Source organism: Astatotilapia calliptera, chromosome 13 (assembly GCF_964374335.1).
Source record: "Astatotilapia calliptera chromosome 13, fAstCal68.1, whole genome shotgun sequence".
Taxonomy (NCBI): Eukaryota; Metazoa; Chordata; class Actinopteri; order Cichliformes; family Cichlidae; genus Astatotilapia; species Astatotilapia calliptera.
The window spans coordinates 31,171,431-31,195,428 of NC_137434.1; the positions used below are offsets into that span (position 1 = coordinate 31,171,431).

At 45.9% G+C, this 23,998-nt stretch overlaps 3 protein-coding genes and 1 long non-coding RNA gene across 4 annotated transcripts; all 4 read right to left on the reverse strand.

Annotated features, from left to right (window-relative positions):
* Positions 1–29: 29 nt before the first annotated feature.
* Positions 30–2,164, reverse strand: LOC113034775 (lymphocyte function-associated antigen 3-like). The gene has a single exon (XM_026189779.2). It carries the CDS (start codon positions 1,961–1,963, stop codon positions 1,088–1,090), a length of 876 nt encoding a protein of 291 aa, XP_026045564.2. The 5' UTR covers positions 1,964–2,164; the 3' UTR covers positions 30–1,087.
* Positions 2,165–3,216: 1,052 nt separating this feature from the next.
* Positions 3,217–3,785, reverse strand: LOC145419793 (uncharacterized). The gene is made up of 2 exons (XR_013901135.1): positions 3,491–3,785; positions 3,217–3,411 (listed from the first exon to the last, which is right to left on the reverse strand). It is a non-coding gene; the product is annotated as an uncharacterized LOC145419793 (long non-coding RNA).
* A 904-nt stretch (positions 3,786–4,689) lies between these two features.
* Positions 4,690–5,972, reverse strand: LOC113035238 (uncharacterized). Its single transcript, XM_026190653.2, has one exon. The coding sequence runs from the start codon at positions 5,742–5,744 to the stop codon at positions 4,923–4,925; it is 822 nt and encodes a 273-aa protein (XP_026046438.2). The 5' UTR covers positions 5,745–5,972; the 3' UTR covers positions 4,690–4,922.
* An 896-nt stretch (positions 5,973–6,868) lies between these two features.
* kif11 (kinesin family member 11) lies at positions 6,869–20,172 on the reverse strand. The gene is made up of 27 exons (XM_026190652.2): positions 19,974–20,172; positions 19,718–19,828; positions 17,481–17,610; positions 16,536–16,633; positions 16,361–16,439; positions 15,467–15,652; positions 15,259–15,383; positions 15,082–15,172; positions 14,858–15,003; positions 14,609–14,705; positions 14,272–14,367; positions 13,981–14,069; positions 13,791–13,878; positions 13,365–13,438; positions 13,158–13,272; positions 12,879–12,950; positions 10,949–11,084; positions 10,543–10,715; positions 10,340–10,465; positions 10,083–10,241; positions 8,527–8,666; positions 8,270–8,430; positions 8,070–8,188; positions 7,711–7,933; positions 7,469–7,635; positions 7,260–7,370; positions 6,869–7,134 (listed from the first exon to the last, which is right to left on the reverse strand). Exons 2-27 carry the CDS (start codon positions 19,789–19,791, stop codon positions 7,024–7,026), a joined length of 3,186 nt encoding a protein of 1,061 aa, XP_026046437.1. The 5' UTR covers positions 19,792–19,828; positions 19,974–20,172; the 3' UTR covers positions 6,869–7,023.
* Between the last annotated feature and the right edge of the window lie 3,826 nt (positions 20,173–23,998).

Here is a 23,998-nt window from a genome sequence, read left to right on the forward strand (position 1 = left end):
GAGGTAAAATAACACACCATGAGTCTGTGTAGCACTGCCAGGTTTATTTTGAAAGGCACCAGTTTCTAATAAATAATCAAACTGCCAATTTGTAAAGAAGCTGATACGACAGAGTCGGAAGACAAACTTTAAAAAAATAAAAAGTAAAAAGGGCGCACAGAGTGTAGAGCCATGTCCTATAAAGCCATGTCGGGCATTACAGGAGTACATGATTGTGAGATGAGCTTCATAAAACGTCCTCCATCCTCTCAGTTGCAGAGAAGCAGGGCTCCAGAGTGGATTTAAACATGCGTGATCCAACACAGTGAGTCCAGTGTGCCCTTCAGCCTCCGCGGCTGTGACGGGACATTAAAAGGCACCTTTTTCTCACTTTGCCTCCATAACATGTGACCGCTGCACGTGCACAGACGTCACAAACGTCCTTTTCCACTTTCTGAAACAGTTCTGCACATGTTTGTCCTCAAGGATGACGCCACTAAAATATGCTAAAAACAAAGCTAACAACAGCACACATTTACAAAACATCATTGAATGTAAGTTATCGGGGCTTTAACACAGCGATGTACACGTTCATGATTAAATGATTGCCTCACAACATGATTGAATTTAGCGAACAGCACTCATTCCACTTTGCACTGAACTCAAACATCACATTTCTTTACTGTTCTGGCATTGTCATAATTTTATGTTTCAGAGTGGATCTGTTCTGCTTTTATCATACGTGTAAAAAAGGTGGACCGTGGACAGGAGCTAGTCTGCTTGTTTCAGGCAGAGGATGAAATGAAGGGTTAGTACATAAAGGATTATTATTGACCTGTGAATCATGCAAAGCCACCATAAAAGATTCAGAGAATAAACATGAGCAGGACGGATCCACCTTAAGAACACTTTTATACACGTCTTGTAACTGTCCTTCCCAGCTGTGGTACTGATGGTATTACTTCAGTATGAAGATAAAATTACTTCTTCATAAACTGACAGTTTGTACACTGCAGGATTATTTTCCTTCTCTCTCCAGATGCAGGCAGCTGTGGAAATCAAACATTTCTCATTTCATTCATATTTTATGAATAATATGGCCACAGCATCACTGTCTAGTGTCCTGTTCAGCGGTCAGTGCATCAATCTCTCCCTTCTCATTCATATTAGTCTCAGTTGTTGTTGCGTTTGCTGCGTTTGTTGATTTCTTGCAGGGCAAACAAGAATCAACCTTGTTCTTGAATGGTTTCCAAATAAAGTAGAGCAGTATAGGTACAGCTACCAATAGGATTACGACTAAAACAATCCCCACAATCACCCCCGAACCAGGTGAAGATGGCTCCTTGGTCGTTTCCTCCCGGTAGAACACGTTGAAGGCGTTGCTCTCTTTCTCACTAAACTGATTCTTTATTCTGCAGGAGAACTTTTTCACACGCTGTGTTTCCGCATCATTGATGATCTCCATGGTGTTCTCTTTAGACTTTTCCCACTCTCCATCATCCTTCTTCCAGAAGTACTCCACAGGCCCGGCTTTGCTAACGTTTCCCTCACACACCAGTTTACAGTCCTTTGAGGCTGAGCTACACGACAGCGGCTTCGCTTCCAGCACAGGCTGGGGCACATCCTCGATCGCCACAGTCTTATGAACCCGACTCTGGACGTGGTTGTTGATCTCCACTGTATACACCTCATTGTCCGCCGCAGTCATGTTCCTGATCTCCAACTCTCCTGTGCCAGTGTTCAGAGTGGTTCGGCCTCTAAACTTGCTGTAATATGTCAGAGGAATCTGCTTTGTCTCCCACTCAGCCAGCAGGTTCTTGCCGTATTTCCACACGATGCTGGTGATCGCTCCACCGACCGGCTGAGGGCTGAGCTGGAGTGTGCCACCAACCCTGAAGTACTCCTCCACAGTCTCGGCCTGACAGAAGCTAACGTTAGCCACCAGCAGCACCAGCACCGCTCCGAGAACCACAGACCGACCCATGTCCACTGATCAATACAGGAGTGACAGAGTATCGATGATCACATCAATAAAAACTCACTCGTCGAAATCTTTTCAGGCAGGTCAGTAAAAACCGACGAACGTGAGGCGGTTTGAGTCGCTGATAAAGAAACAGACCTCCGCCCTTCTCTTCCTGTGGAGCAAAATGTCTCAAACCTGCTGCGTCCCTCCCTACTGAGGGCGGAAACTTTTTTTTTCATAATAAAAGCACAATAAAATACTCCTGAAGCATTTCAACCTATTTCTACAGTCATTGATTTAAAGCCATATATTCTAACCAGTTTCGGTGATAAATTAAACATCTGTTAATTTTGTAATATTTCTCAATAAATTAATAAAAAAAATTTCCCTTCCTAATCCTTAAAGGCTCGCAGGTGAAAGTGATCAACACAGGTGAATACAACACTCAAACTAACGCCTCAGCACCACGAGGAGAAGAAAGCAACCTGAATGCGAAGATGAAAGAAGATGAAAGAGGCAAACAGCTTATTTTTACAGCTATATAACACTGCTGAAAGAAGAGTTTATCAGAGGCGCTGTTTGAGGTTTTACTGCTTTATTGCTGCAGTCAAAACAATCCTCGCTGATATTGTATTTATATTATTAACATGACAATTCATGTATTATATGTGCAATGAAGCAGAACAGCGACGCAACACGGCTTTATTTTGAAAAGCGCGGAATCGAGTTTCCTTAGAAAGTGAAAGTAACTCTAAAGTAGGCCTCGGTCCTATTGTCCCGCACTTATTGTAAAATGGTTTGTCTGTAGCCACATAACGTCTGTATTAAGAACTAAATTAGTCTTAAAGAATAAAAGCGACAATTTGACAGCAACCCCGAGAACCCCCCCCCCACACACACACACACACACACACAGGCTCCACCGGGAGGTGTCTGACCTCCACGGGTGCCCGAAGTGTTGCAACCACGATCAGAGCAGTTTGAATTCTCACATAGGAAAGAAACCTATGTGCTCCTTAGGGACAGAATGTGTATGTAAATACATACATGTATTTATTTTTATATGTAAATATATGTTTATGTTTACCTATAAACATAAACATGTCTGTATTTCCGTTCATCCGCAGTGACTGCAGGGAGTGTTCAGGGTGAATTTAATATTTACAATAAGAAAAGCATAGATGGTTTTCTGGTTTTCTATTCAGAGATTAAAGAACAAAGCTGTCACATGAGGTAAATGGGATGGACACAAGTTCCAAACCGGAAGCGAGACAGTGAGTGAAAAAAAGGTTTATTTCTCCCCACAATTAAACACAAGCCAAATCAAAACGACGCCACTAACTAGTGGGCGCGCCGTCAAAACCAAGTCAACTAAAGGTAAACTAGACAGTTCTAGAATGCAGCAGAACAGCTGTGGCAGTGGGGAGGAGAAAACTGGGCCGGAAAAGTACTATGAAGTGACCGGGGCGCTGTAATGAGAGGAGAGCACAGTCAGAGGGGTCCAGCAGTCAGTCAGCGATCCTTCACAGTTAAACTGAGTTGCCTTACTTGGTTTCAGGTGGAGGGGACAGGTGGGGCGCGAGGCCCGCATGAGGTCGAGGCGTGGGGAGGCAGGCAGGTGAAAGGTAGGCTAGTTGGCAACATTGTACCAGCAGCTGGTGGCCCAGGTCCAGAAAAGCGGGGATAACTGAGGCAAGAAGCCCACTCCAGGAGCCAACTCTGAAGACAAGAACATTTTCACACAGGATCTGGACACAGCAATTACACACCACTGACTAACATGGGATATCAGATACTCAGGCGATGACTGATTGAGTGTGCAGGTCTTATATGCTGCCGGAATAATTGCCCACAGGTGGTCAGCCAGGGAGGAGCAACCGATCTCCGCCCAAAGGAGGAGGGCTGCTGTTGGAAACCTGCAGGTACCCACCCAGACCATGACAAAAGCCTCCTCTCCTGCCTGAATGTGTTCCTGTAAATCTTTGCACATAGGGCCTGTTCTGTGTCTGCTTCCTTTGGAGTCTGTTCATATCTTTTTTATTTATTTTTTGCCATCAGCTTAATAATAATGAGAAGAAGGCTAGTGCCCTGTATTTGGGTCCTCTCCTCTCCCGTATCCATGACAGAAACATCTTTTCAAAATGTGTAAAGCTGTCTCTGATGCAGTGGAATTATAAATTATTATTAAAATTAATTTAAACTCTTTCAGAATGGATAAGTGACATAATGACTTCATGCGCTTGTTATTAATGAAACTGGCTGCTGAAGGACAGATGATGCTGTAAGACCTTCTAAAATCCTTGTTTTTGTGGACGCTGAACTGTAACACTGTATCATATATGCTGTTCGCCTGTTATGATCTGTGGTTTAGGTTCCAATGTTTTTGATTTGTCTTAGAGGTTTATTATTATTATTATTCCCGATAGATAGATAGATAGATAGATAGATAGATAGATAGATAGATAGATAGATAGATAGATAGTCAGTCCATGATGGAGAGCAGTCTGTTCAGTGACCTCTGACCTTTGCTGAATCAAACACTGGTCAGCTGTGGACCAGCTGTTTGGTCCTGGACAGCCATCAGAGCTGCCTCATTCACAGCCTCTTTCTATGCTCTAGTGCTTTTCATCTAACATTCACAAACATACTATGATGGGGAGCAACCTGAGAGCAGCTCAGAGCTGAGGCTCTGACTCATGCAAAGCTGCTCCAGAAGAATCAGAGGACAGAAAACAAGGAGATTTTTTTTATTCCTTTATTTATCCAGGTGAAAATCTCACTGATATTAAAAATCTGTTACTGGTAGTTGAGCAGTTTCTTTTCACTAGAACACTGAACAGTTCAGAGTTCCTGCTCAGACAGAGGAGGCTGTTAAATAACACAAACATTCATGCTGCCGTGAGTTTATCTGCATGTGTGTCTCTCCTGCAGCAGGTCACAGTTTCTAACGCACAAACAACAAACCCAGGCTGATGACGCTTCACACAGAGTTACACGTCGCTGACATCTGTGGGACAGAATTCCTGCCTTCGAGCTTCTTAATGGTCTTCTGGATAAATTCTCTCTGACAAAATGCAAACAGAGCCACAGAAACCAGGGCTGCAGCTCCAAAAGCTCCGCCCACAGTGACCGCCACACCTGTCCACCCTGCAGAGTCAGGTGGGCTCCTGTGTCTGTAAAAAGGATTATTGATGGGCTCGCTGTCTTTCTCACTCACTGGGTCCTTCATCCTGCAGGAGAAAGTTCTCACATGGTGCAGCTCATTAACATTGAGGATCTCTATCTTCTTTTCTGACTCCTCCCACTCTCCATCGCCCATCTTCCAGTAGTAGGTGATGTCCTCAGTGTCTGCAGTGTGTCCATAGCAGTGCAGTAAACACCGAGAGGAGGCCTGACTGCAGGCCAGAGGTGTCACAAAGGCCTCAGGCTGGGGCACCTCATCCACGGCTGCAGCTCTGTAGAGCTCGCTCTGAGGCTCGTTGTTGATCTCCACTGAAAACACTCCAGCGTCCTCTGCAGACGCAGCGCTGACGCGCAGGCGTCCGGTCCCGGTGCTGAGCTCTGACCGGCCTCTCAACCCTCCGTAGTATCTCACCTCACTCTCTCCCTCCGCCCACTCGGCCAGCAGGTCGTGGTTGCGTTTCCACACCACGCTGGTGATGCGTTTAGTGACCGGCGGCACAGGCTGCAGAACCAGGGCGTCTCCAAGCCGAAAGTATGCCTGAATAAGCCCGGGCTGGGAGAAGCAGGGCACGGCCAGGAGCAGCAAAGAGAGGAGGCAGAGATCAGCTGATCGCTCCATGTTCACAGATCAGAGCAGGAAAAACAGAGCGAGCACAGAAAGAGAGAAACTCTCCTCATATCCAGAAAAACACGGACATCAGCTCCCACCTCCACACCTTACACTGAGAGAATGAGCTCGTCCAGAATCCACAACAACAAATGAAGGAACAAACCGAAAGTAACTCTGGGTGCTTTCCGTCCGACCTCAGAGCTACAAAATACCGTAACCGGCCAACACAGCAGCTCAAACTATAATCACGGTCACATGACCTCATTTATTCACAATTGTTTTATTTCACACTTCAAACTCCATCATTTAACGTTTTTCTTCTTCCGCACGCGCACACACACGTACACGACATACTAATTTAAATATCATATTTGTATATCGTGTATATAAGCAGTACAAATATTACTGTAAACAGGACAAGGTCAGCGACAGTACCACCTCGCCCTCAACAAGCACGCGCACTCTGCACGTATCAGTGGGGGAATTCCGCAATGACGTCATCAGAGGAAAACCGCAGTAAACTTTGGTGCTTTCCTCTCAAAACATAAACCAGACAGACTTCTTTTTCACTCGTGGAATTCTCGGGGTTTTTCTTTGGTTTCTCTAAGCATGCGCAGTCTGACGTCACGGTATATTTGCTGGGATGTCCACTTATGAATGAGGACTCAAAACTGCCGGGAGCTGCTGTCTCCACCTGTGAACTCCCACAACTTCTGCTTTTATACAGACGCTCACATCAGCAGGAGTCCATGAACGACTATCAGCACCGGGCTCCTGTTTACTCAGAGTCCCTGTGGAAACGTGAATGTTTTCCACGTTCTGGCTGTGTGCGTTAAAGACACGGCGTGCTGCCGTGAGCTCATCTGTCGAGGCCACGAAACATAAATAGTGAAACATCATGAAGCAGCACAGAAACCAAAGAAACCTCACAGGCTGCAGTGTCCTCCAGCCCACCCGACAAAAACATTTGAACTCTTCGTGGTTTTGCTGAACCCACTCTACCCGCCATCGCTCCACGCCACATTTCATAACGTCTAACCAGGAGAGCCACACGTGTCCTGTGCTGACGTCATAACCGAGGACAAAGCCGGTGAGCTGGCTGAGTGTGGCAGATGGAATAATTAACAGCAGAATAAAACAAGAATAAATCTTTAATTTTACAAACAATTTGCAGGTGCTGAGACACAAACTACAATAAAACAGTTCATGAGGACACGTTTAAGATGAAAGAGGTCAGAAAAAAGAAGAAACAGTAATAAAGTTATTAAAAATAAAGAGAAATAAGGTTTCAGTTCTGACAGCGGAGCGGCAGTCTGGATTTCTGAGGCGTTGACTCCGCTTCGTTTTCCGACACTTTAGACCGGGACGGGATCTTCGTCTCCTTTTTGCCTTTCTTCTTCTGGAAAAGAGGAATGAAAACAAGCTTTAATGTGCATTGGTATTAAACACTTGACCTCTGACCCCCAGTCGCTGCTTCAGCAGCTTTTTCAGTAACAGCTGCACGGCTTCAAACTTCCCCCTCACCTTGAAGAAGGGGACCCGCTTGCTCTCATTGAAGACGAGGTTCTCGTCGATGAAGGACGGCTCTGTGGCCAGACTCTCGTTGCACGTGCTCAGATCATCCTCCAGCGAGTCCTGATGATGCAGCAGAGAAGAACGAGGCCAAACATCACGTTTATTTACATTTAAATGAAAATGAATCACAGCTCCAAGATAAATGTTCTGAAACTCACCGGGTCAGTCTGCTTGTCCTCCTCCTCCAGCTCCTCCTCCTCTTCCGCCTCCATGGCGGCCTGCAGCTCCTCCTGCTGCCTCCTCAGGCTCTCCAGCAGTTCGCTGCGGCGGCGAGACTTCACCAGCTGACGGGGATACACAAACTCCCGCCGCTGAGGAGTCGCACCTGAAGGCAACAGGAGGTTAATGTCCTGCTGAGAACTTTAACTTTTAATTCAAGGCAGAAAAATAAATCTGTCACCAGTGGGAACGTCTTCCTGCAGCTCGTCCCGCAGGAAGCTGTGGACCAGCTGCTCGCTCGCCTCCACGTGCTGCAGGAGCTCAGCCCGCTGCTCCTCCAGGACGCTCCAGTCGACGGAGGTCTGATCCTTGACAGTCGTCAGAGCTCGCGTCACCTCCTGCTGCTGGTTGGATATATCGGCCTTGGCTGCTCGCAGCTGCTCGGAGCAGCAATCCTCCACGCTCTGCGGGACAGGAGGCACTTTTACTGAGTTCAGAGTCGTCGGGTTTGGTAATAAGATATGACGGTCGTGTCTCTACAGTATTAAACTGAGGGTCTGCTCTGTGTTGGGGTTAGGACAGAAAACCTCGAATTCTCACCTGACGCAGGTCCTGAGCTTCAGAGCCAACCTTCCTCATCAGCGTGAGGTGCTCCTCGGCTCGTTTCTCAGCGTGCTCCTTCACTCTGGAGCTCCACTCGAGGTCACGCTCCAACAGGCCTGCAGGGACACAAACACACTGAGCGTGCTGTGGATGAGGGATTACAGCGAGCAGCAACAGAGGAGAGGAAGAGTTTGTACCGGTGACGGAGCTGTGGATGTGGGAGCAGCAGCCCGACATCTCTTCCAGAGACTGCCGGCTCTCGTCCGCGGTCAGACACAGGGAGGAGACGAGGGAGGAGGCGGAGGAAGACAGGAGGTCCGCCTGGGCCGAGACCTGGTGCTCGACTGTGCTGCAGCCTCTGCCACAAAGACACGGTTTCAATGCAGGTTTCAATGTTTCAATGAACTTTGACGTGCAGTAGAAGAAAAACATGACCGTTTAGTGCTCGACTCACCTGCTGATGTCCTCCTGGAGGCTCTGCAGAGGCTTCTGCAGGCCTCTGGAGGCCGAGTACAGACCAGTGAACTTCTTCTTGACCTTCACAGTCAGCAGGTTAAGCTGGTCCTGGAGGCACTGGATGGTCTCCTTCATATCCTGACCGAAGCAAACGGAAGCAGTGTCAGAAACACCCGACCCACAGAACCAGCCAGCGCGTGAACACTCAGATGTAATAAAGGCAGATAAACCTGTTAATGCATGAAACTGTGCCACACGAGGGCAGAACAAACGAGGCACGATGCAAATCACACCCATCAACTTCAGAATCTGTCGTCATCCTTGTCATGTATCCCGTGCACTGTTATTCTAACTTTAAATCTCCGCCTGTTTGAGTTGTTGAGGCTGCAGACAGGCTGAATGTGCGCCGACTGCACCTCATGCTCAAACAGATCATTGAATGCTGTTGAAGTGGATTTAAAAATGGAAGCGAAAACCACTACACATCAGTGCTGCTGGGCTTGAAACCATCACAGGTCCAAAGTTAACGGTCTGCTTCAGGCTAGGGCTGGGCGATATATAGAGTTGTTTGTTTGTTTTTTTATAAATATCGATATATTTTTATACCAAATATAAGAAGTGACAATATCGTTTATATCGATATAGTCTATGTTGTGTTATAATTATACTTGTGGAGCCGCAAGTTTGCCTCTATGCTGCGTTACTCCCCCTCCCCCATAACTTCACCTGCAGGCGACGACAAGATGGACACGGCAAATCTCCGTTAGCAAGTTAACCAGGCTGCAGCCCAGAGAGGCTGCACGGCCTAAAATGCTTTCATTTTCTCAAAAGTTGACAGCGCGTCTTATGTATGAATTCTGGTTGTGCTTGATGACTGCAAACCAATTTTATGTGCTGCACGGCGCTCAGCAATCTGTCAAAAATGTTTCAGCACGACTTTGCTAAGCTACGGAGCTGCACCACCTGATGGGTTGTTGGAGCATTACAGCTACCGAGGAGCCTCGCCGAGTGATACGTACTGTGCTTCAATGTAATATTACTGTACTGTGTGCGTATAAGGACCATAAATGGCACCTGTTCAGAGACGTGGTTACGAAGAGGATTTCAAACTCCAGGCTGTCAGTCACACAGTAGAAGTTAGGAACAGAGCAGCTGCTTGTTATTATGCTCGGCGTCTGTTAGTTTACATTTTGACTGCACAGTTGTGAGCTCTTTGTTATGCACAAAAACAACAGTTTTCTTTTATTTATGGAGCATGATTATTTAATAAATGCTGATAATTTGAGTAATTTTTTTTCATGAACATCTACACTGTTTGTTAATAAAAGTGCCCCTGTGACATCTGGGACACAGCTTTGACTAAGAACTGTTTGTTCTGACTTTATGGCTTAAATTAAAAAAATAAAAATATTGAGATATATATCGTATATCCCCATCCAGCTAAAAATATGGAGATGAATTTTGGGTCACATCGCCCAGCCCTACGTCAGGCTCCAGGACATCTGGCAGCGTCCAGCAGACAGAGGTTTGCTGTCCTCTCTGGTGAGCTCTCACCTTCTGCTCGATTTCCTCCTCCGCCTGCCTGATCTTGTCCTCCAGCTCGTCGCGTTCAGCCTGCAGGGCGCTCAGTCTCTGCACGGCGGCCTCCCGCATTGCCGCCAGCTCTCGGACCAAGCTGTCGAACACCACGCCCATCTCCTTCATTGCCTCCGCCTGAGGAGGAGAACGAGAAGAATCAGATCAGAGCTTTGCCTCCGAGATCGAGCGTACGCCACGTTTGCTCCGTGTGGATGTTACTGTCGTGGACCAACTTTGTCAGCCAGCGCTCGCTGCTTCTCCACCGAAGCTCTCAGGCTGTCGTTGAGCTCTTTGGCTGCTGATAAACCCATCAGAGTTTGGACCACCAGCACCTCCTCCATGTCCCGTCGGTGCTCCTCCTGCACACACACACACATTAGTCACACAGCACTGATCTGAGCGGACAACGCGGCCGTGAGCGCGCTCAGACACTCACCAGCAGCTGCAGCACGCTCTCCTTGTCCTGCAGACACAGCGTCTCGTTCTGCTGCACCTTCTCCTCGCAGCGGGCCACGCTCTCAGCCACCAGCGGCCTGACTCCCCCCACAAAGGATTCCACAGTGGTCAGAGCGCCCTTCAGTGCCGCCTCGTTCATCACGAGCAAACCGTCTGCACAGGAAAGAGGGCGGAGACGCAGGAAAGACCGCAGAGTTGTTTTAAACACCAAATCATCTTTTTCAGTTCAGTATTTCGCTTCAGAACATACTGAAACCCCCCCCCCCCCCCCCCGAGTACTAACAGTACAAACACCAGAGTCACCATCAGGCGGGCAAATTTAAAGCAGCCGCAGTAAACCGTCCCAGCCCGTCACCCACGCCTCTGTGAAACCTCTGCGCTCTTACCGACAGCCTGCGAGTAGCTGCTCAGCATGTGGCGCTGTTTGTCTCCGTGCTGCTGGATGCAGCGCTGCACGTCTCTGAAGGAGCCGTCCATGCGCTGGGCGAAGCTCTGCTGCATCTCCCTGTTGTGCTCCTCCACCTGCAGGGTCAGAGGCAGGTTTGTGCTTCAGAACATTTGTGTTTTCAGGAAGCTCCAAGTTTCAGCATCAAGTCATAAAAACCCGGTTTACAGCGCCCTCTGCTCTGTCTGGATTCATGCTTTTAACAGCCAAAGCACCTGAAACCCTCTGAAGTCATTTACATCAGCGGTCTCCAACCTTTGTTGCATCACTACGGAGCCCCGCAGGGGACATGGGAGGAAAAAATAAATAAATTAAGACGGACTTCTGCGAGATCTCGCAAAACAAACTCGGGATCTCACAAATGTTTTAGCCGCATTCCTCGGAGGCCGCCAGCTCGAAGCCGACCGGGAGGTCGAGGTACGATGTGCCGGGAAAGCTGTAGTAGGTCTCGACCTCCCGTTAGCTTCGAGCTAGTGGGTGTCAGATCTCCGAAAACGTCGGAGCACTTTTGCAAATATGTGATGTCTTGTAAACCGAGCAGGTATCTGACGTTGACACAACTACATTCACGCCTCAAAATATCTTAAAAGTGTATTTTGTGACCCAGAAAGAGTAATATTACAACTAAGTAGCTGCCGCCATCGTTGGAATTCAACTTTTGCGAGATCTCGCAAAACTCAGTCTTATTTTTTTTTTCCCTCCCATGTCCCCTGCGGGGCTCCGTACGTCACGGACCGGTTTATGCCCGACAATATTTTCACGGACCGGCCTTTAAGGTGTCGCGGATAAATACAACTAGTACCGGTACCGAAAAAAGAAGATTTATTCATAACACACGTGAAAAGACCCAGGAAAACCGAGTTAACGATAAAAACCATACATTTCACACCTGAGCCTCAACTCCCGCGGCCCGGTACCGGTCCGAGGGTTGGGGACCGCTGATTTACATGGATTTAAAAAAAAAAAAAAAAAAAAAGGTTGATTCTCAGGTTTTAATCACAGTGGAAATGACTCTAATCAGCCCACAGACGTAAAAATAGTCAGATCTGACTTCCCTGTCACTTCTTTCCCAACTGTTCTGTGAAGCGGTTGATGCTTAAAGGTGTATTTTCAGTCACTCGGGGAGGCTTACGCCACAGTGAGTGTTTCTTTCTCCTCTAAAAGGAAGTCTGCAGAGGAAACTCCCCACAGTGGTCACAGATAAGAGCGTGTTCCACCCAAAACCCGCTGAGAGTTCCTGCTGTGCACCTGCAGGTTCCCCAGCTGTTCCCCAATCTTATCATCTGTGACTCAAACCTCTGATTTATGACACCTGCTGTGTCATTAGTGCACGGCAGACACAAGCAGCCGTGTCATCTTCACTGGAATCTGTTACTCAGACCAGATGAAACATTTAAACAGGAGAAATGTGCTTTTACGGGTTAAACAGCGAGGCTGGTAGTGTTTGCCTCAGCTGCAACTACAAAGTAAATAAGACACATCTGCTTTGACTTAACATCTGTTCTAATCTGTGGCTGTTCACATCAAACATGGACAGTTTATAGTGAGCTGTGTGTGTGTGTGTGTGTGTGTGGAAGCTCAGCGGTTTCTACCAGTGGACCTGTAGTCATGAGGACCGATCCCTGATGTGATGAAGCAGCTTCATCCACTCACTATTCAAATTGTGACAGCCAATCAGAAGGATGCCAGCTCAAAGGGGGAGGGGCTAAATGACCCATTTCAGACTGCAGGAAGGCCCAGCGTGAGACCAACAACCATCTACAGGCTCTCTGCCCCGTAATGATACTTCACACTGCGGTGACCAACACGAGCCGAAGCGAGCGCGTCTGCGGACGCCACGTATTCACCGCTTTAACAAAAACAAACGTGACCTTTTTCTTCCTGTTCAGCTTGTCGTGGAGGCCCGACACGTCGCTGGTGCTGGCGTCCGCCGTGCTCAGCAGCTGAAGGACGAAAGCACAAAGTTTCAGACTCGAATCATAAACATCTCACATCTGAAAAAGGGAAGTTTGGTGAAACGGGGCGAGAGTGGAAGCTGAAGATTCATTTTAAGAGGTTTTCAAATAACAGAGAGAGAGAGAGAAAAGGAAGCGATGATGAAGTGACAGAACGTCTAAATATCTCCCCCCGGCGTGGAGCGTCGCCTGTACCTGCCCGGCCGTGTCGTACAGCGTCTCCTGGGCGGAGGAGAGCTCGGAGCAGATGAACGCCTCCTCGCTCAGCTTCACCTTCGTCTCCCGCAGGTCTCTGCTCGTCTCCTCCAGCCTGAGAGGCGCACAGGAGAAAACCACAACTTTAAATCAAACTGCGCCCCCTGGTGGTGGTTTTAATCCCACACCTTAACAACAGCCCTGCACCTCTGCTGCTTTTCGTCCAGGTCCGCGGTGCACTGCTCCAGTCGGGCTTTGCTGTCCGCAAACAGCTCCGTGACCTGCAGAGAGAACACGACCACATGTTCACGCCGCTTCAGGACGTGTAAAACGATGCATCGATGGCGAAGACGCCAAAACAGACACCTCGTAATTCCTTTACAGCCAGACAGTTAGTGGAGTCTTTTCTTTGGCCACGGCAACAGTGCTTAACAGTGAACTCCTGAAATGCAGATTAATGCAAGACTGCAGCATCTGCAACCGCTGCATTCAATTAAATCTGCAGCTTTAAAATCTGCACAGAGGCTCAAACAGCATCTTCAACTTCTAAAGATCAAAAGTCAACTTTTAAGACCTCAGTAAGTTGAATCAGGCTCTGATTTGCAGCCGTCCGACAGCGGATGAGGATCGTACCTTCTTAAGCTCCTCCTCCATGATGGCGATCTTGTCGTTGTACTCTGTAACCTGCTCCTCGTGGGCGGTGATCTGAGCCACCATGCTCCTGCATGAATTAAAAACATAGTCGTGGTTAGGAGCACCCGAGATGGTCTGTCAGGTCAGCTATTTGGGTAAAAGCAGCGTTGACGTGTCAGCCGAGACCTACTCGTAGTTCTCCGAGGACAGGTAGACGCCGTGCTTGTCCCGGGTGGCGGCCAGGTCGCGTTTCAGACGCTCGATCTCCTCGGTGTATTCCTGAAGGACAGAGAAGGTCCTGAAATCTGGTGTTTGGACTCAGTGTCACATTTTCATTTAGATTCTTCTGGGTCACAGATTTAAAAGCTTCTGATGTGACCGTCACAGATGTTCCTGACTGAGTTCTGCTTTTCCAGGCAAACCTGCGACGGCGCCATTTGAAACCCGAACACATGCTGAATGCCGCGTCGACCTCAGATACCTTAATGAGCGTCCTCTTGGTGAGCTTCTGGTTGACCTCCGGCTTGTTCATGATGTTTTTGGCCCTGCTGGCGTACTCGAGGGTGCTCAGCGTCTCCTGCACGCACAACCGAGACTCGTCAGCACAATTACACTCAGTGAAACCAACACGGGCTAAATAAACGTGCTCGATCAAGAAACACTAAAATATAAACATGGTTACGTCCATCTTTTATATACAGTCTGTGCTCGAGTGGAAACATTGACACCAACAATAACAGACGTGGGTGACGCGAGACGCTTCAGGATAAATATGATGATGAATCTTTGAAAACATTCATTTTGTTTTTGAAACGCACTTCCAGGTTGCTGGACGACGGCGACACGGTGGCGATGATGGAGGTTTTGGTCCGCCCTCCCAGCGAGTCCTGAAGGATTCTGGTGAGTTTGGACTCTCTGTGGGAGAAAATAAACCGATCAATACAGCTCCTCAGCTCCGCCCCCACGACGACTGTACAAGGTCAGGGGAGGCGGACCCGCACAGACACCCCAGAGAAGACGGACCTGAACGCGACGTCCTCGTGAGACCGAGGAGGGTCGTTTCTCACCTGTACGGGACGTGAGGCCTCTTTTCCACCAGAGCGGTGATCACTCGGCCCAGCGTCAGCAGCGATTGGTTGATGTTTCCCGCCTCGCGAGCTCGCTTGTCCACGGCGCCGGAACGGCCGATGTTCTCGCTGCCGGCGAGATCGACCTGAACAGGAAGCGTTTGGGTCATTTTAGACGCTCTAGGCTGCGCCCCCTCCTCTCCCCCTCATCGCCAGATTATTACCAGATTGAGTTTTCCGATCTTCACCAGCTCCTCTCCTTCCAGAGTGATCTCCTTCATGTGGATGGTGACGGAGAACACCGAGTGGGAGCGACTGTGGAGAAACGGGAAGCGGGTGAGCAAACATAACTGACATGGCGGTTGGCGACGGAGTGAGAGTGCTTTCCTGCGAGCGGGTACCTGGAATAGGCGTTCATGAGCGTGGAGGCGGTCCTCCTCTTTGCTGCTCCGCGCTCCAGGATCTGGTAGACTTCGTCTTTGTTGTGCACCGTCACCTCCTCCAGACCCTTCACCACCACGCCGCGCTGCGGAGGCAAACACAGAGGCGTCAGATTCCCGGAGATTTCCGCAGCGGGCGTTCATTTCATCCGAGCTGCGTGACGCTCACCTTGTTGCGAGGGTCGTCGAAGAGCTGCAGCCGCTCGTTGACGTCCTCGGTGGGGCTGAGGAGGTCAAACAGCTCCTCGTTGTAGATCTCCAGCAGCGAGACTTTGACGGAGAACTCTGTGCCGTTCTCAGAAAGCTTTTCAAAGATCTGATGCAGCGTGCGAGGGATGATGCCGGCCAGCGGGTCCTAGAGACGCAAAAACACGGAGCTGTTTGCACCATTTCCACAATAATTAACAAACAGCTGTGGTGGCGTTTGTCACCCTCGTTCGTTGCTACTTGTGAAACTTGTAAATAAAACAGGTTTTATTTTGGTGATTTGACACATTAATGCATCTGAACTGACGATAAAAAGCCGGCTGCATGTACGCAGCATCCAATAACACCCCCCCTCCAAAGTACAGCTGACAGGTACTGCATACTACCCCTCTGCAGGCTTCCAGAAACTGGCCAATAAGATGAACGAGGGCTTGTAAAGGATGAGCTGAAGGCCTGTACGGAGACCCAGCACAGGACAAAGGAGGATTATTATTAACTATGAATCAAGCAAAGCTGCTCTAGTACAGCCCGAGGCTGAAATGAGCAGCAGGTCTGAGCAGCTACTGATGATCTGAAAACAAGACGTCCAACATCCACGTGCAAAAAAAACGGACACGGGGAATTATTCAAAGCCAATTCATGCACATTCAGGATGGATGCAGTCGGACTGCGATCACAAAACTCTGAATTTGAAAACCTGAAAAAGTTCATTAATGTTAGACAGTCAAGACGTTTCCCCTTCCTATACTTCATGCACGCTGCTGCAGGATCAGTTCATTCACACTCTGAATTAGATCCACATGCAGGCTTAGGGTCAAACAGTAAACCAGTGAGCCCATTTTAAAGCAGAGCTCACCTCCTCCCAGGTGAACTGCTCGTCCGGGCTCCTCTCTCCCTCCATGGTGAACGTCTTTCCCGTTCCTGTCTGACCGTAGCTGTCATCAATAAAAAAAGATGGAAACAAAAGAGGTTACAAACAGGTTCATCCGGGACGGCTCACGCCGACGCTCGCGTATCTGGAGAGCACTCACGCAAACACGGTGCAGTTGTATCCCAGGATGACCTCGTCCAGGATGGGACAGACGACGCTCCGGTACACTTCGATCTGCTTCGCAGACGGACCGAACACCTGAGGGAGAGAAACGCAGCTGCAGCAATGAGCCAATCCTCATCGAGAGACACTAAGAGCTGCTTCTGCTTCGAACGCAAGTTTTGTTACTTCACCTTAAGAACTTAAGACTAGGGCTGTGCGATAGGACCAAAATCTCATATCTTGATAAAACATTTATCGTCCTGACGACGACATAAAAACACAAAAATGTAACATTTTCTGTAAATTCTGTGAATCTCGGGCAGTTTTAGTGTTTCCAGCTGGGCGTCGCATACCTGGAGTCGAGTGTTTTAACCGATGCATGAAACGATACATTTTTAGACATAAGTTGTAACGGCCGCCGTTTTCTTTCAAAGTTTAAGTCTAAGGTTTATTTTTAGCACCCGACGGCTCTTTTTTGCTTCTCATCAGTAAACTCTCTGCATACTCTTTCCTGTGATTCAGTTTAATTTGAAAAGTCGCAACAGGATCTTGAGCTTTATTGTGAAAGGTTTACGTAGAAAACAAACAAGCGGAGAGCGGAGCCACGCGATGGTTTTACCGTCGTTGCTGTTAACGACAAGGCATAAAAACAGGCGCTTGTCTGTAGTGTGGTTATATTAAATATAAGAGAAAGAGAGAACTTTAAGGAATTAATATAGCCACTACAGTGACATCAGAACCATGAAAAAATATTGCTGCAAACAGTTTATTTTACGACACCACGAAACAAACGACAGCGTAATAGGAAACGATAGATGTTTTTATATCGTCATCAGATATATATCGTTATATCGAACAGCTTTACTTAAGACATAACACAACAGGGGAAACGGTCAGCCAGATGTGCGAGCACAGGATGCGCCGTGTCCATTTCTCCTCTCACCATGTCGAACGTGTAGGTCTTCCGTGACGCCTTGTCGTTCATGCCTCCCGTCCTCACCATCACCTCTTTCCGGTTGTGATCGCAGTCGACGACGCCGTAGGACGACTTGCGCTCCATCGTGTTGAAAGGCCTGAAAACACAGCAGAGGAAAACCTCGGTGACAAAGACTCGACGCCTGAGACTTCTGCAGCTCTGCAGTCATAATAAGGAAGCTTCAACATCAGCTCGAGTCACACGGTCCTGTTTGTAAAGATCTAAAAACCCTCACAGCGCGCCGACACCAAAGCTTTGACTTTGGCTCAGATTAAAATCAGTTTTCTGCTTCTTTCTGTCAGAGCAACGTTCATTTATGTTTTTGAAAAAGTCCCATAATAAAGATTTACTGCTTATTATAATTAAAATACACACAGGGTTTGTACTCTGAGCTACATATGAAGACATCTAAAAAACACATTAATGCTCGTTTAGGTTCAGATGACTAAAGTTCAGTAGAACACAGACGTAAGTACACACAGATCAGTGACGCTCATCCTCTGAGGCCTCAGAAAACCAGAGTACAAAAAGGAAATCCATAACATTGTGAGCTTATCATGAACAACGAACCAGACGGTGGGCAGCAGAAGGAACAGATGAATTAACCGATTTAGCACAAATATGGGATATAAATTAGATCAGTGTCAACGTCTGCAGGCCTCAAAACATCTTTAAGATGTTTCTAAATATCATCTTAGCATCATCTGAGCCTCCGCCACAGACTCGCCTGCACGGGTACGGGAAGATCAAACCGCAATATGACGTTACGGACGCTTATCTCACTCTGTGTCGGTTTCAGAGCTGGGACACGCTAACCAAAAATCCAGAGATAATCAGTTCGTGTTCACACGTGACAGAAAAGCAGAAACTAAAAACATTGAAGCTTCTTCAAAGCTCCTCTGAGCCATCAGTTTATCTTCAAGCCATTTCAAGCCAACTTTCTTCTGACTGGCTGCCCCTCAACTTGGTGGGCGGGGCTTCTGTACTCTGACATCATAGAGAGCTAACATTACAAAAAACTATGTGAAACTGAGTGTTTAGTGCCAACGGAGGGGCTGATGGATTACCAGTTTTCTTTTCGCACTAATAATTGTTAAATGGAACCACGTGGAAGACGACTCCAGTAATCGGATCGGGACTACAAACCCATGTTTGTGTCCCACGACACAGACAATCACACAAATCTAAACTGTCAGGGATCAATTAACAGCCAATAAAACTTAGACAGCTAGAAAATAGCAACAGCATCCAAAACACCCAAAACCTATTTAGTGTGATGTTAGTGCTCAGTGTTTGACATGTGCTTGAAATATTTGCATCTAGACGAGTGGGGGCGTGTCTTTGCTCCACCTGCTGGGTTTTTAAAAACTTATTACACCTTTATTCTGCTAAACCGATGTGTAAGTGAGCTACGAGACCTCAGAAAAGGATGGTTTTATACTCTTTTTTTTTTTTCCCACCTTGGGTTTTAAACCTGTTAAAACAGGTTGAAGTACAATTAAACTGGAATGAACAGGCTTTCACTCAGTCGTGCAAATTCATCCCCTGAATGTTAAAAATGCTAAAGAGGTAAAACACGCTTTAAGGTCTCTTCTAGGAAAATGATGAATAAATTAAAGACCAAATACATGAGCACTGGGATACTGAGAGACTCAAACACGTGAGGCTAGTATGATGGTTATCACTGGATGTCCTGTTTCCATCCTTTTCCTGTATTTTTATCATCATTTTGCATTTCTCTGTGGTTGTGCAAGTATTTTTGCATCATTTGTGTGCACATTTATGGATTAACTAACATTTTAACACACCCATAAACATATAGAAGAAAGTAAAAAAGAGAGACTCAAATTTTATTGATAAATTAGATGCCACATGGGTTAGGGTTCCCTCAGAGGCTCAAATAGTAACTTTAAGACTGCAAGAACTGCTGATTTTTCCACACGTAAGCTCAGGCTAGTGTTCTCATTTAGCTTCTGAGACTGTAAAATGTCAGTGACCTGTTTTATGAGTACACTTTTAGCCTTTTTAAGGTCTTCCAGGTAAATACACCCACTGAGGGCAGTTGAACATACAGCTTTAAGGTGGATTTGGTGATGTTTCTGCATCTTTTGCGATGTTTTGAGGATATTTACGACATCTAGAGTATGTTTGTGACTGACAGCAGCAAACACAGACACAGCTGAAACTCTGTTTCCACTCCTTACCTGCATCTGACCACCACCTGGATGTTCCTGCCCTTCTCCTCCCGTTTCCCCCCGCTCTGGACGTTTGAAGACATGGCTCAGAGCTGCTCCCGGACACCGTTATATCACGCACTTCAGATTAAACGGGCACATTAATGAAGCAGCACAGTCATCAATACAGAAATGAACCGCAGGGAGGCGGTTTGTCCGCTTTAAATGTGACGAACCGAAAGAAAAGCGACAAATAGCATCATAATGTTAGCTAACGAAAACTCACCAAATATCGTTTTGCGCGTCACTTCCTCCCCCTCTGCGGGTTATCCGAATATAAATCCAAAGTCTTCGATATCTTAATAAATCGTATAATTCAGCTTTTACGGGCTGCTCTGAAAGCACAGGCCGTTTTCCTACAACTTCTCTGGCGCACTAAAACCTTCGACAGGACACTTTTCAAACTGTACTTTTAAATTTTCATCGGCCAATAGCAGGAGAGTAATGGTCACTACGTGGCCGTCATTGGGTACCACGATCATGTGACACTGCCATCGCAGAGCATCACGGGAGCAGATGTGATATAAATATCGATGTACGTCCAGCAGGTGGCGACATTGTTCTGAGAAATATTTAATAACACGAAAACAAACATGATTTTTATTTATAATTATAAACAACTACTAGAGATAATAACGTATTTTTATGTTCCCAAATAAATAATTAGACTTTTAAGTTTACGATATTTGATTCGGGTTTCTTTCAATTAATGAAAAAAGGTTGAGTTTCATATGGTTAAGCCTGGAAGTGACCCGAATGATGCTGGCGGCTTCCCATGATGCACTGAGTGTTTCTTCATGCGGTCATTTTTGAACTTCTTTGAGGTTGTTTGTCTCTTTTATGCTCTTTGACTATTTTCTTCTGTTTATTTTTCACTTTTTTCGTTGGAATTAAGCATCTCTTAATGATTGTTGTGTTCCTTTCCTCAATCATGACCTTTGCACTTCTCCCGCTTTCATGTCACTTGGTTTTCTGTGAATATCTTTTGCACATATTGTGCAGATTCTTTGGCACTTTTTGTTGACTTAACATCATCTTTTTATGACTCCGTTTCACTTTTATGTTGTTTTTATGTGTTTGATTTGAATCTTTTTGTTCACCTATGTCATTCTCATCTGTGTTCTGTGGCTCTTTTTGCTAGTTTTGCATCTTTTGTGTGTTTATATTCATTTTGTTCCCTCAGTTTTGCTTCTTTGTGGACATCATGTGTTCACTGTGCAAAGGTGTTGGTCTCTATGTGGTTATTTAACCTAACATCACGTCTTTGGTCTGTGGGAGGAAAACCGACTACGTGAATGACTCGATCGTTTCATTGAATATTTTGATGTGTTTCGTTATTTAAGTAGCATTAAAAAAATCAGCCTAAATAAAAGTCCAAAGACACCATAAATGACTTTGCGAAACAAAATGATCCTTTAACTTATTATCATTATTATCATTATTCATGTGTTTGTGTCTTTTATGGGGACTGTGCATTATTTTTTGACTGTTTCAGGTGATTTTATGACTCTTTGAATGCTTTTTGTCATTTCTCTTAATCTTTAACGTTTCCTTCTGAGGAACCTTTTGATTATCTCATGCTCAAATGTGCATAAAAATCATAATAAGTGCTTCATAACATATGATAACACACACAACTGGGTTAAAATCAGACTAGAATGAGTAGAAAAGAGAAAGAAAGAGAAGAAATAATCCAAAAACATGATGTCACTGATAGACTTCAGGCTCCGCCTCCGTTCCAGGTTCATGAAGTGAAGGCAGGCGAGCAGCAATCCATCTGCTGAGGACCGTCCGCCCACTCGGCCTCCTGAGGACAGCGAGGGGGTTGCCCTTTTTGCTCTGGAAACCTCTTCATTGCACACACAGACACACACAGCTTCCCTTTGTCTGATATCTTACAGTATCTCACAGCGCTGTTGGAGGTCCTCTTTGCTGCTCCGGTCGGACTCTGCAGCACCTCTCGCTTCATTTTTCACTTCTGCAGCTGTACAGTGTAACCAGTGACTCGTTTATTTGGAGTAATAGTCACAATCCTGCTACTTTAGAGAAGCTTTATTGAGCCATCTAGGCATGGATGACTATCGTGACAATGAGTCTGCCTGCATCCTCATGCAAAGCACTGCACATGTCCCTCCAAAGCACGGCGAGTTTGGTCATTTCAGCTCCTTTAAATCTCTGCTTCTCTGTTCACAGCACAACTTAAACATCTCTAAGACTCAAACACTCTTTAAAGAAAGTAGAAATCATCTGACCTAAAGAGCTTTGTCCCAGCTTTTGTTGAAGACAACAGTCCAACTCGGATTGGAGTTCATTGTCCTGGACACTGTCTCCAATGATTTTTCTGCTCATCCCATCAGACACTCTTAGCTGTATGTATTAGAAACATGTTGGCTGTAATCCATCACCAGAAACCTTTTTTCCTGCACAGGAGAAGTTAAACGGTGCAGGTCTGGTGGTGCTGAAGAGCTGCACAGGGCACAGGCACCAGCACAAGGTGACAAAACACTTTTTTAGGTGGACGAGTGAGCCAAGCGCCAAGGAACACATCACTAGATCTACAACAACAGCACAGAGGAGGAAGCAGCGAACAGCAGGCGAGAACCATCAGGCCAAGTCAGAGAAATGAAGTCAAACTCACGCAGGACACAAAAGAAAACTGACCTTCAAAGTAAAACAGGAAACAACCAAAAGAGACCAAACACAAGGGTGAAAACTAAGACAGTAACACAGATACGACACAGAGGGGGAGGCACAAACTCCAGACACTGATCATCATCTGGACAGGAAAGTCCACAATATCACCAAAAGCCTCAAACAGTGAGACCAGAACCATAATCAAAACTCCACAGCAAAACACTGAAAACCAAAATGACCAGAAGATTTACAGTCTTACACATTTCCTGTACTCCAGGATTTTAAAAGCAGTAACACTGCAGATGATAACAAATGTTTCAGGGACCTGAGACTGTGCCAGTGGTACTCTGTGTGTACTGTAAAAGCTGCAAACGCTAATGAGTTGCATCAACTCAGGTAAGAAGTTCAGTCATACATTTCTTAATTTTAAGATTTCTGCTCATGTATTTAAGGTGAAGACATTTAAATTAATACATTTGAACAAACTTGGTTCTAAGAAATTAAAAACATACAAGTTTTTTGATACTCAAAAATCTTTTGCAATGTTGCCATAATTTTTTTAATTTAAATTTTTTGTGGAATTTTTTCAAGTTTTTCATATCAAGATTTGTCGACATTTTCTCTAACCAAAATTACCGTCTCCATAAAGTCAGCAGACGGTAAGTGTACGTCCTAAAAATCTGTTTTTCTAGCGTCTAAGCAGAAGCAGCACCGGATATTTCAGCTGTGCTAAAATCAAGCAGTGAGCTAAAAATGAAACTAATAATATATATCTAATATATTAAACAAAGGTCAGGACATTCAAAGAAACATTTCCCCAAACCAGCTGAGTAAAAACATCAAAGGCACATTAGCTAACATTAGCTAATTAGCACATTAGCTAATTAGCACATTAGCTAACATTAGCTAGTGTAGAAGACAAAGGTCTGTAAGTTTCTCTAACTTTAATCATATTTTGTATATATTTGGTAATAATTTTGATTTGAATTATTATGGAGATGAATAAGCACAAAATAATGGGGAATTTCATTTGACTACAAAGTCATATTTTAGTTTAATATTGATTGTTAAGTAGAAGTGGAGGCTTTAACTAGCTGCAGGCTAATTCCTGTGACTTCAAGCCTGGAAATAAATGTTTGCTTGTTTGTCTTCAACTACGAGCACTTTGTGGAGTATATGACGTGCACGAGGACACGTCTGACGTGACTACCAGTGAGTGTTTTCTACAGGACGGCTAACATGTCACAAAATGTGCAGTTACGCATCTGAAAAATTGTGGGGTGTGGTTAACCACTTCCTGTATTGAAACAATAAAAAGTATCAAAACATATAGCTCACTGCAGAACATAATCTGATTATCTGATTACGCTGTGCTCCAGGTAAGCATACAAGTTAAACTGTCACAAAACCAAAACAGGTGTGGACATGAGTATCTTCCCACATGTTCGCATGCGCATGCGATGTCATGACTCACAAATTTGTGTGATTATGCAACTATGTATACATTACCAGAAAACCCCAATTTTCCCATTTTTTTAAAAGTTGAAAATGATGCAGTTTAATGTCTCATTGCACTCTGAAATTAAAACATTTTGCAAATAAGCAATTGAGTTAAAA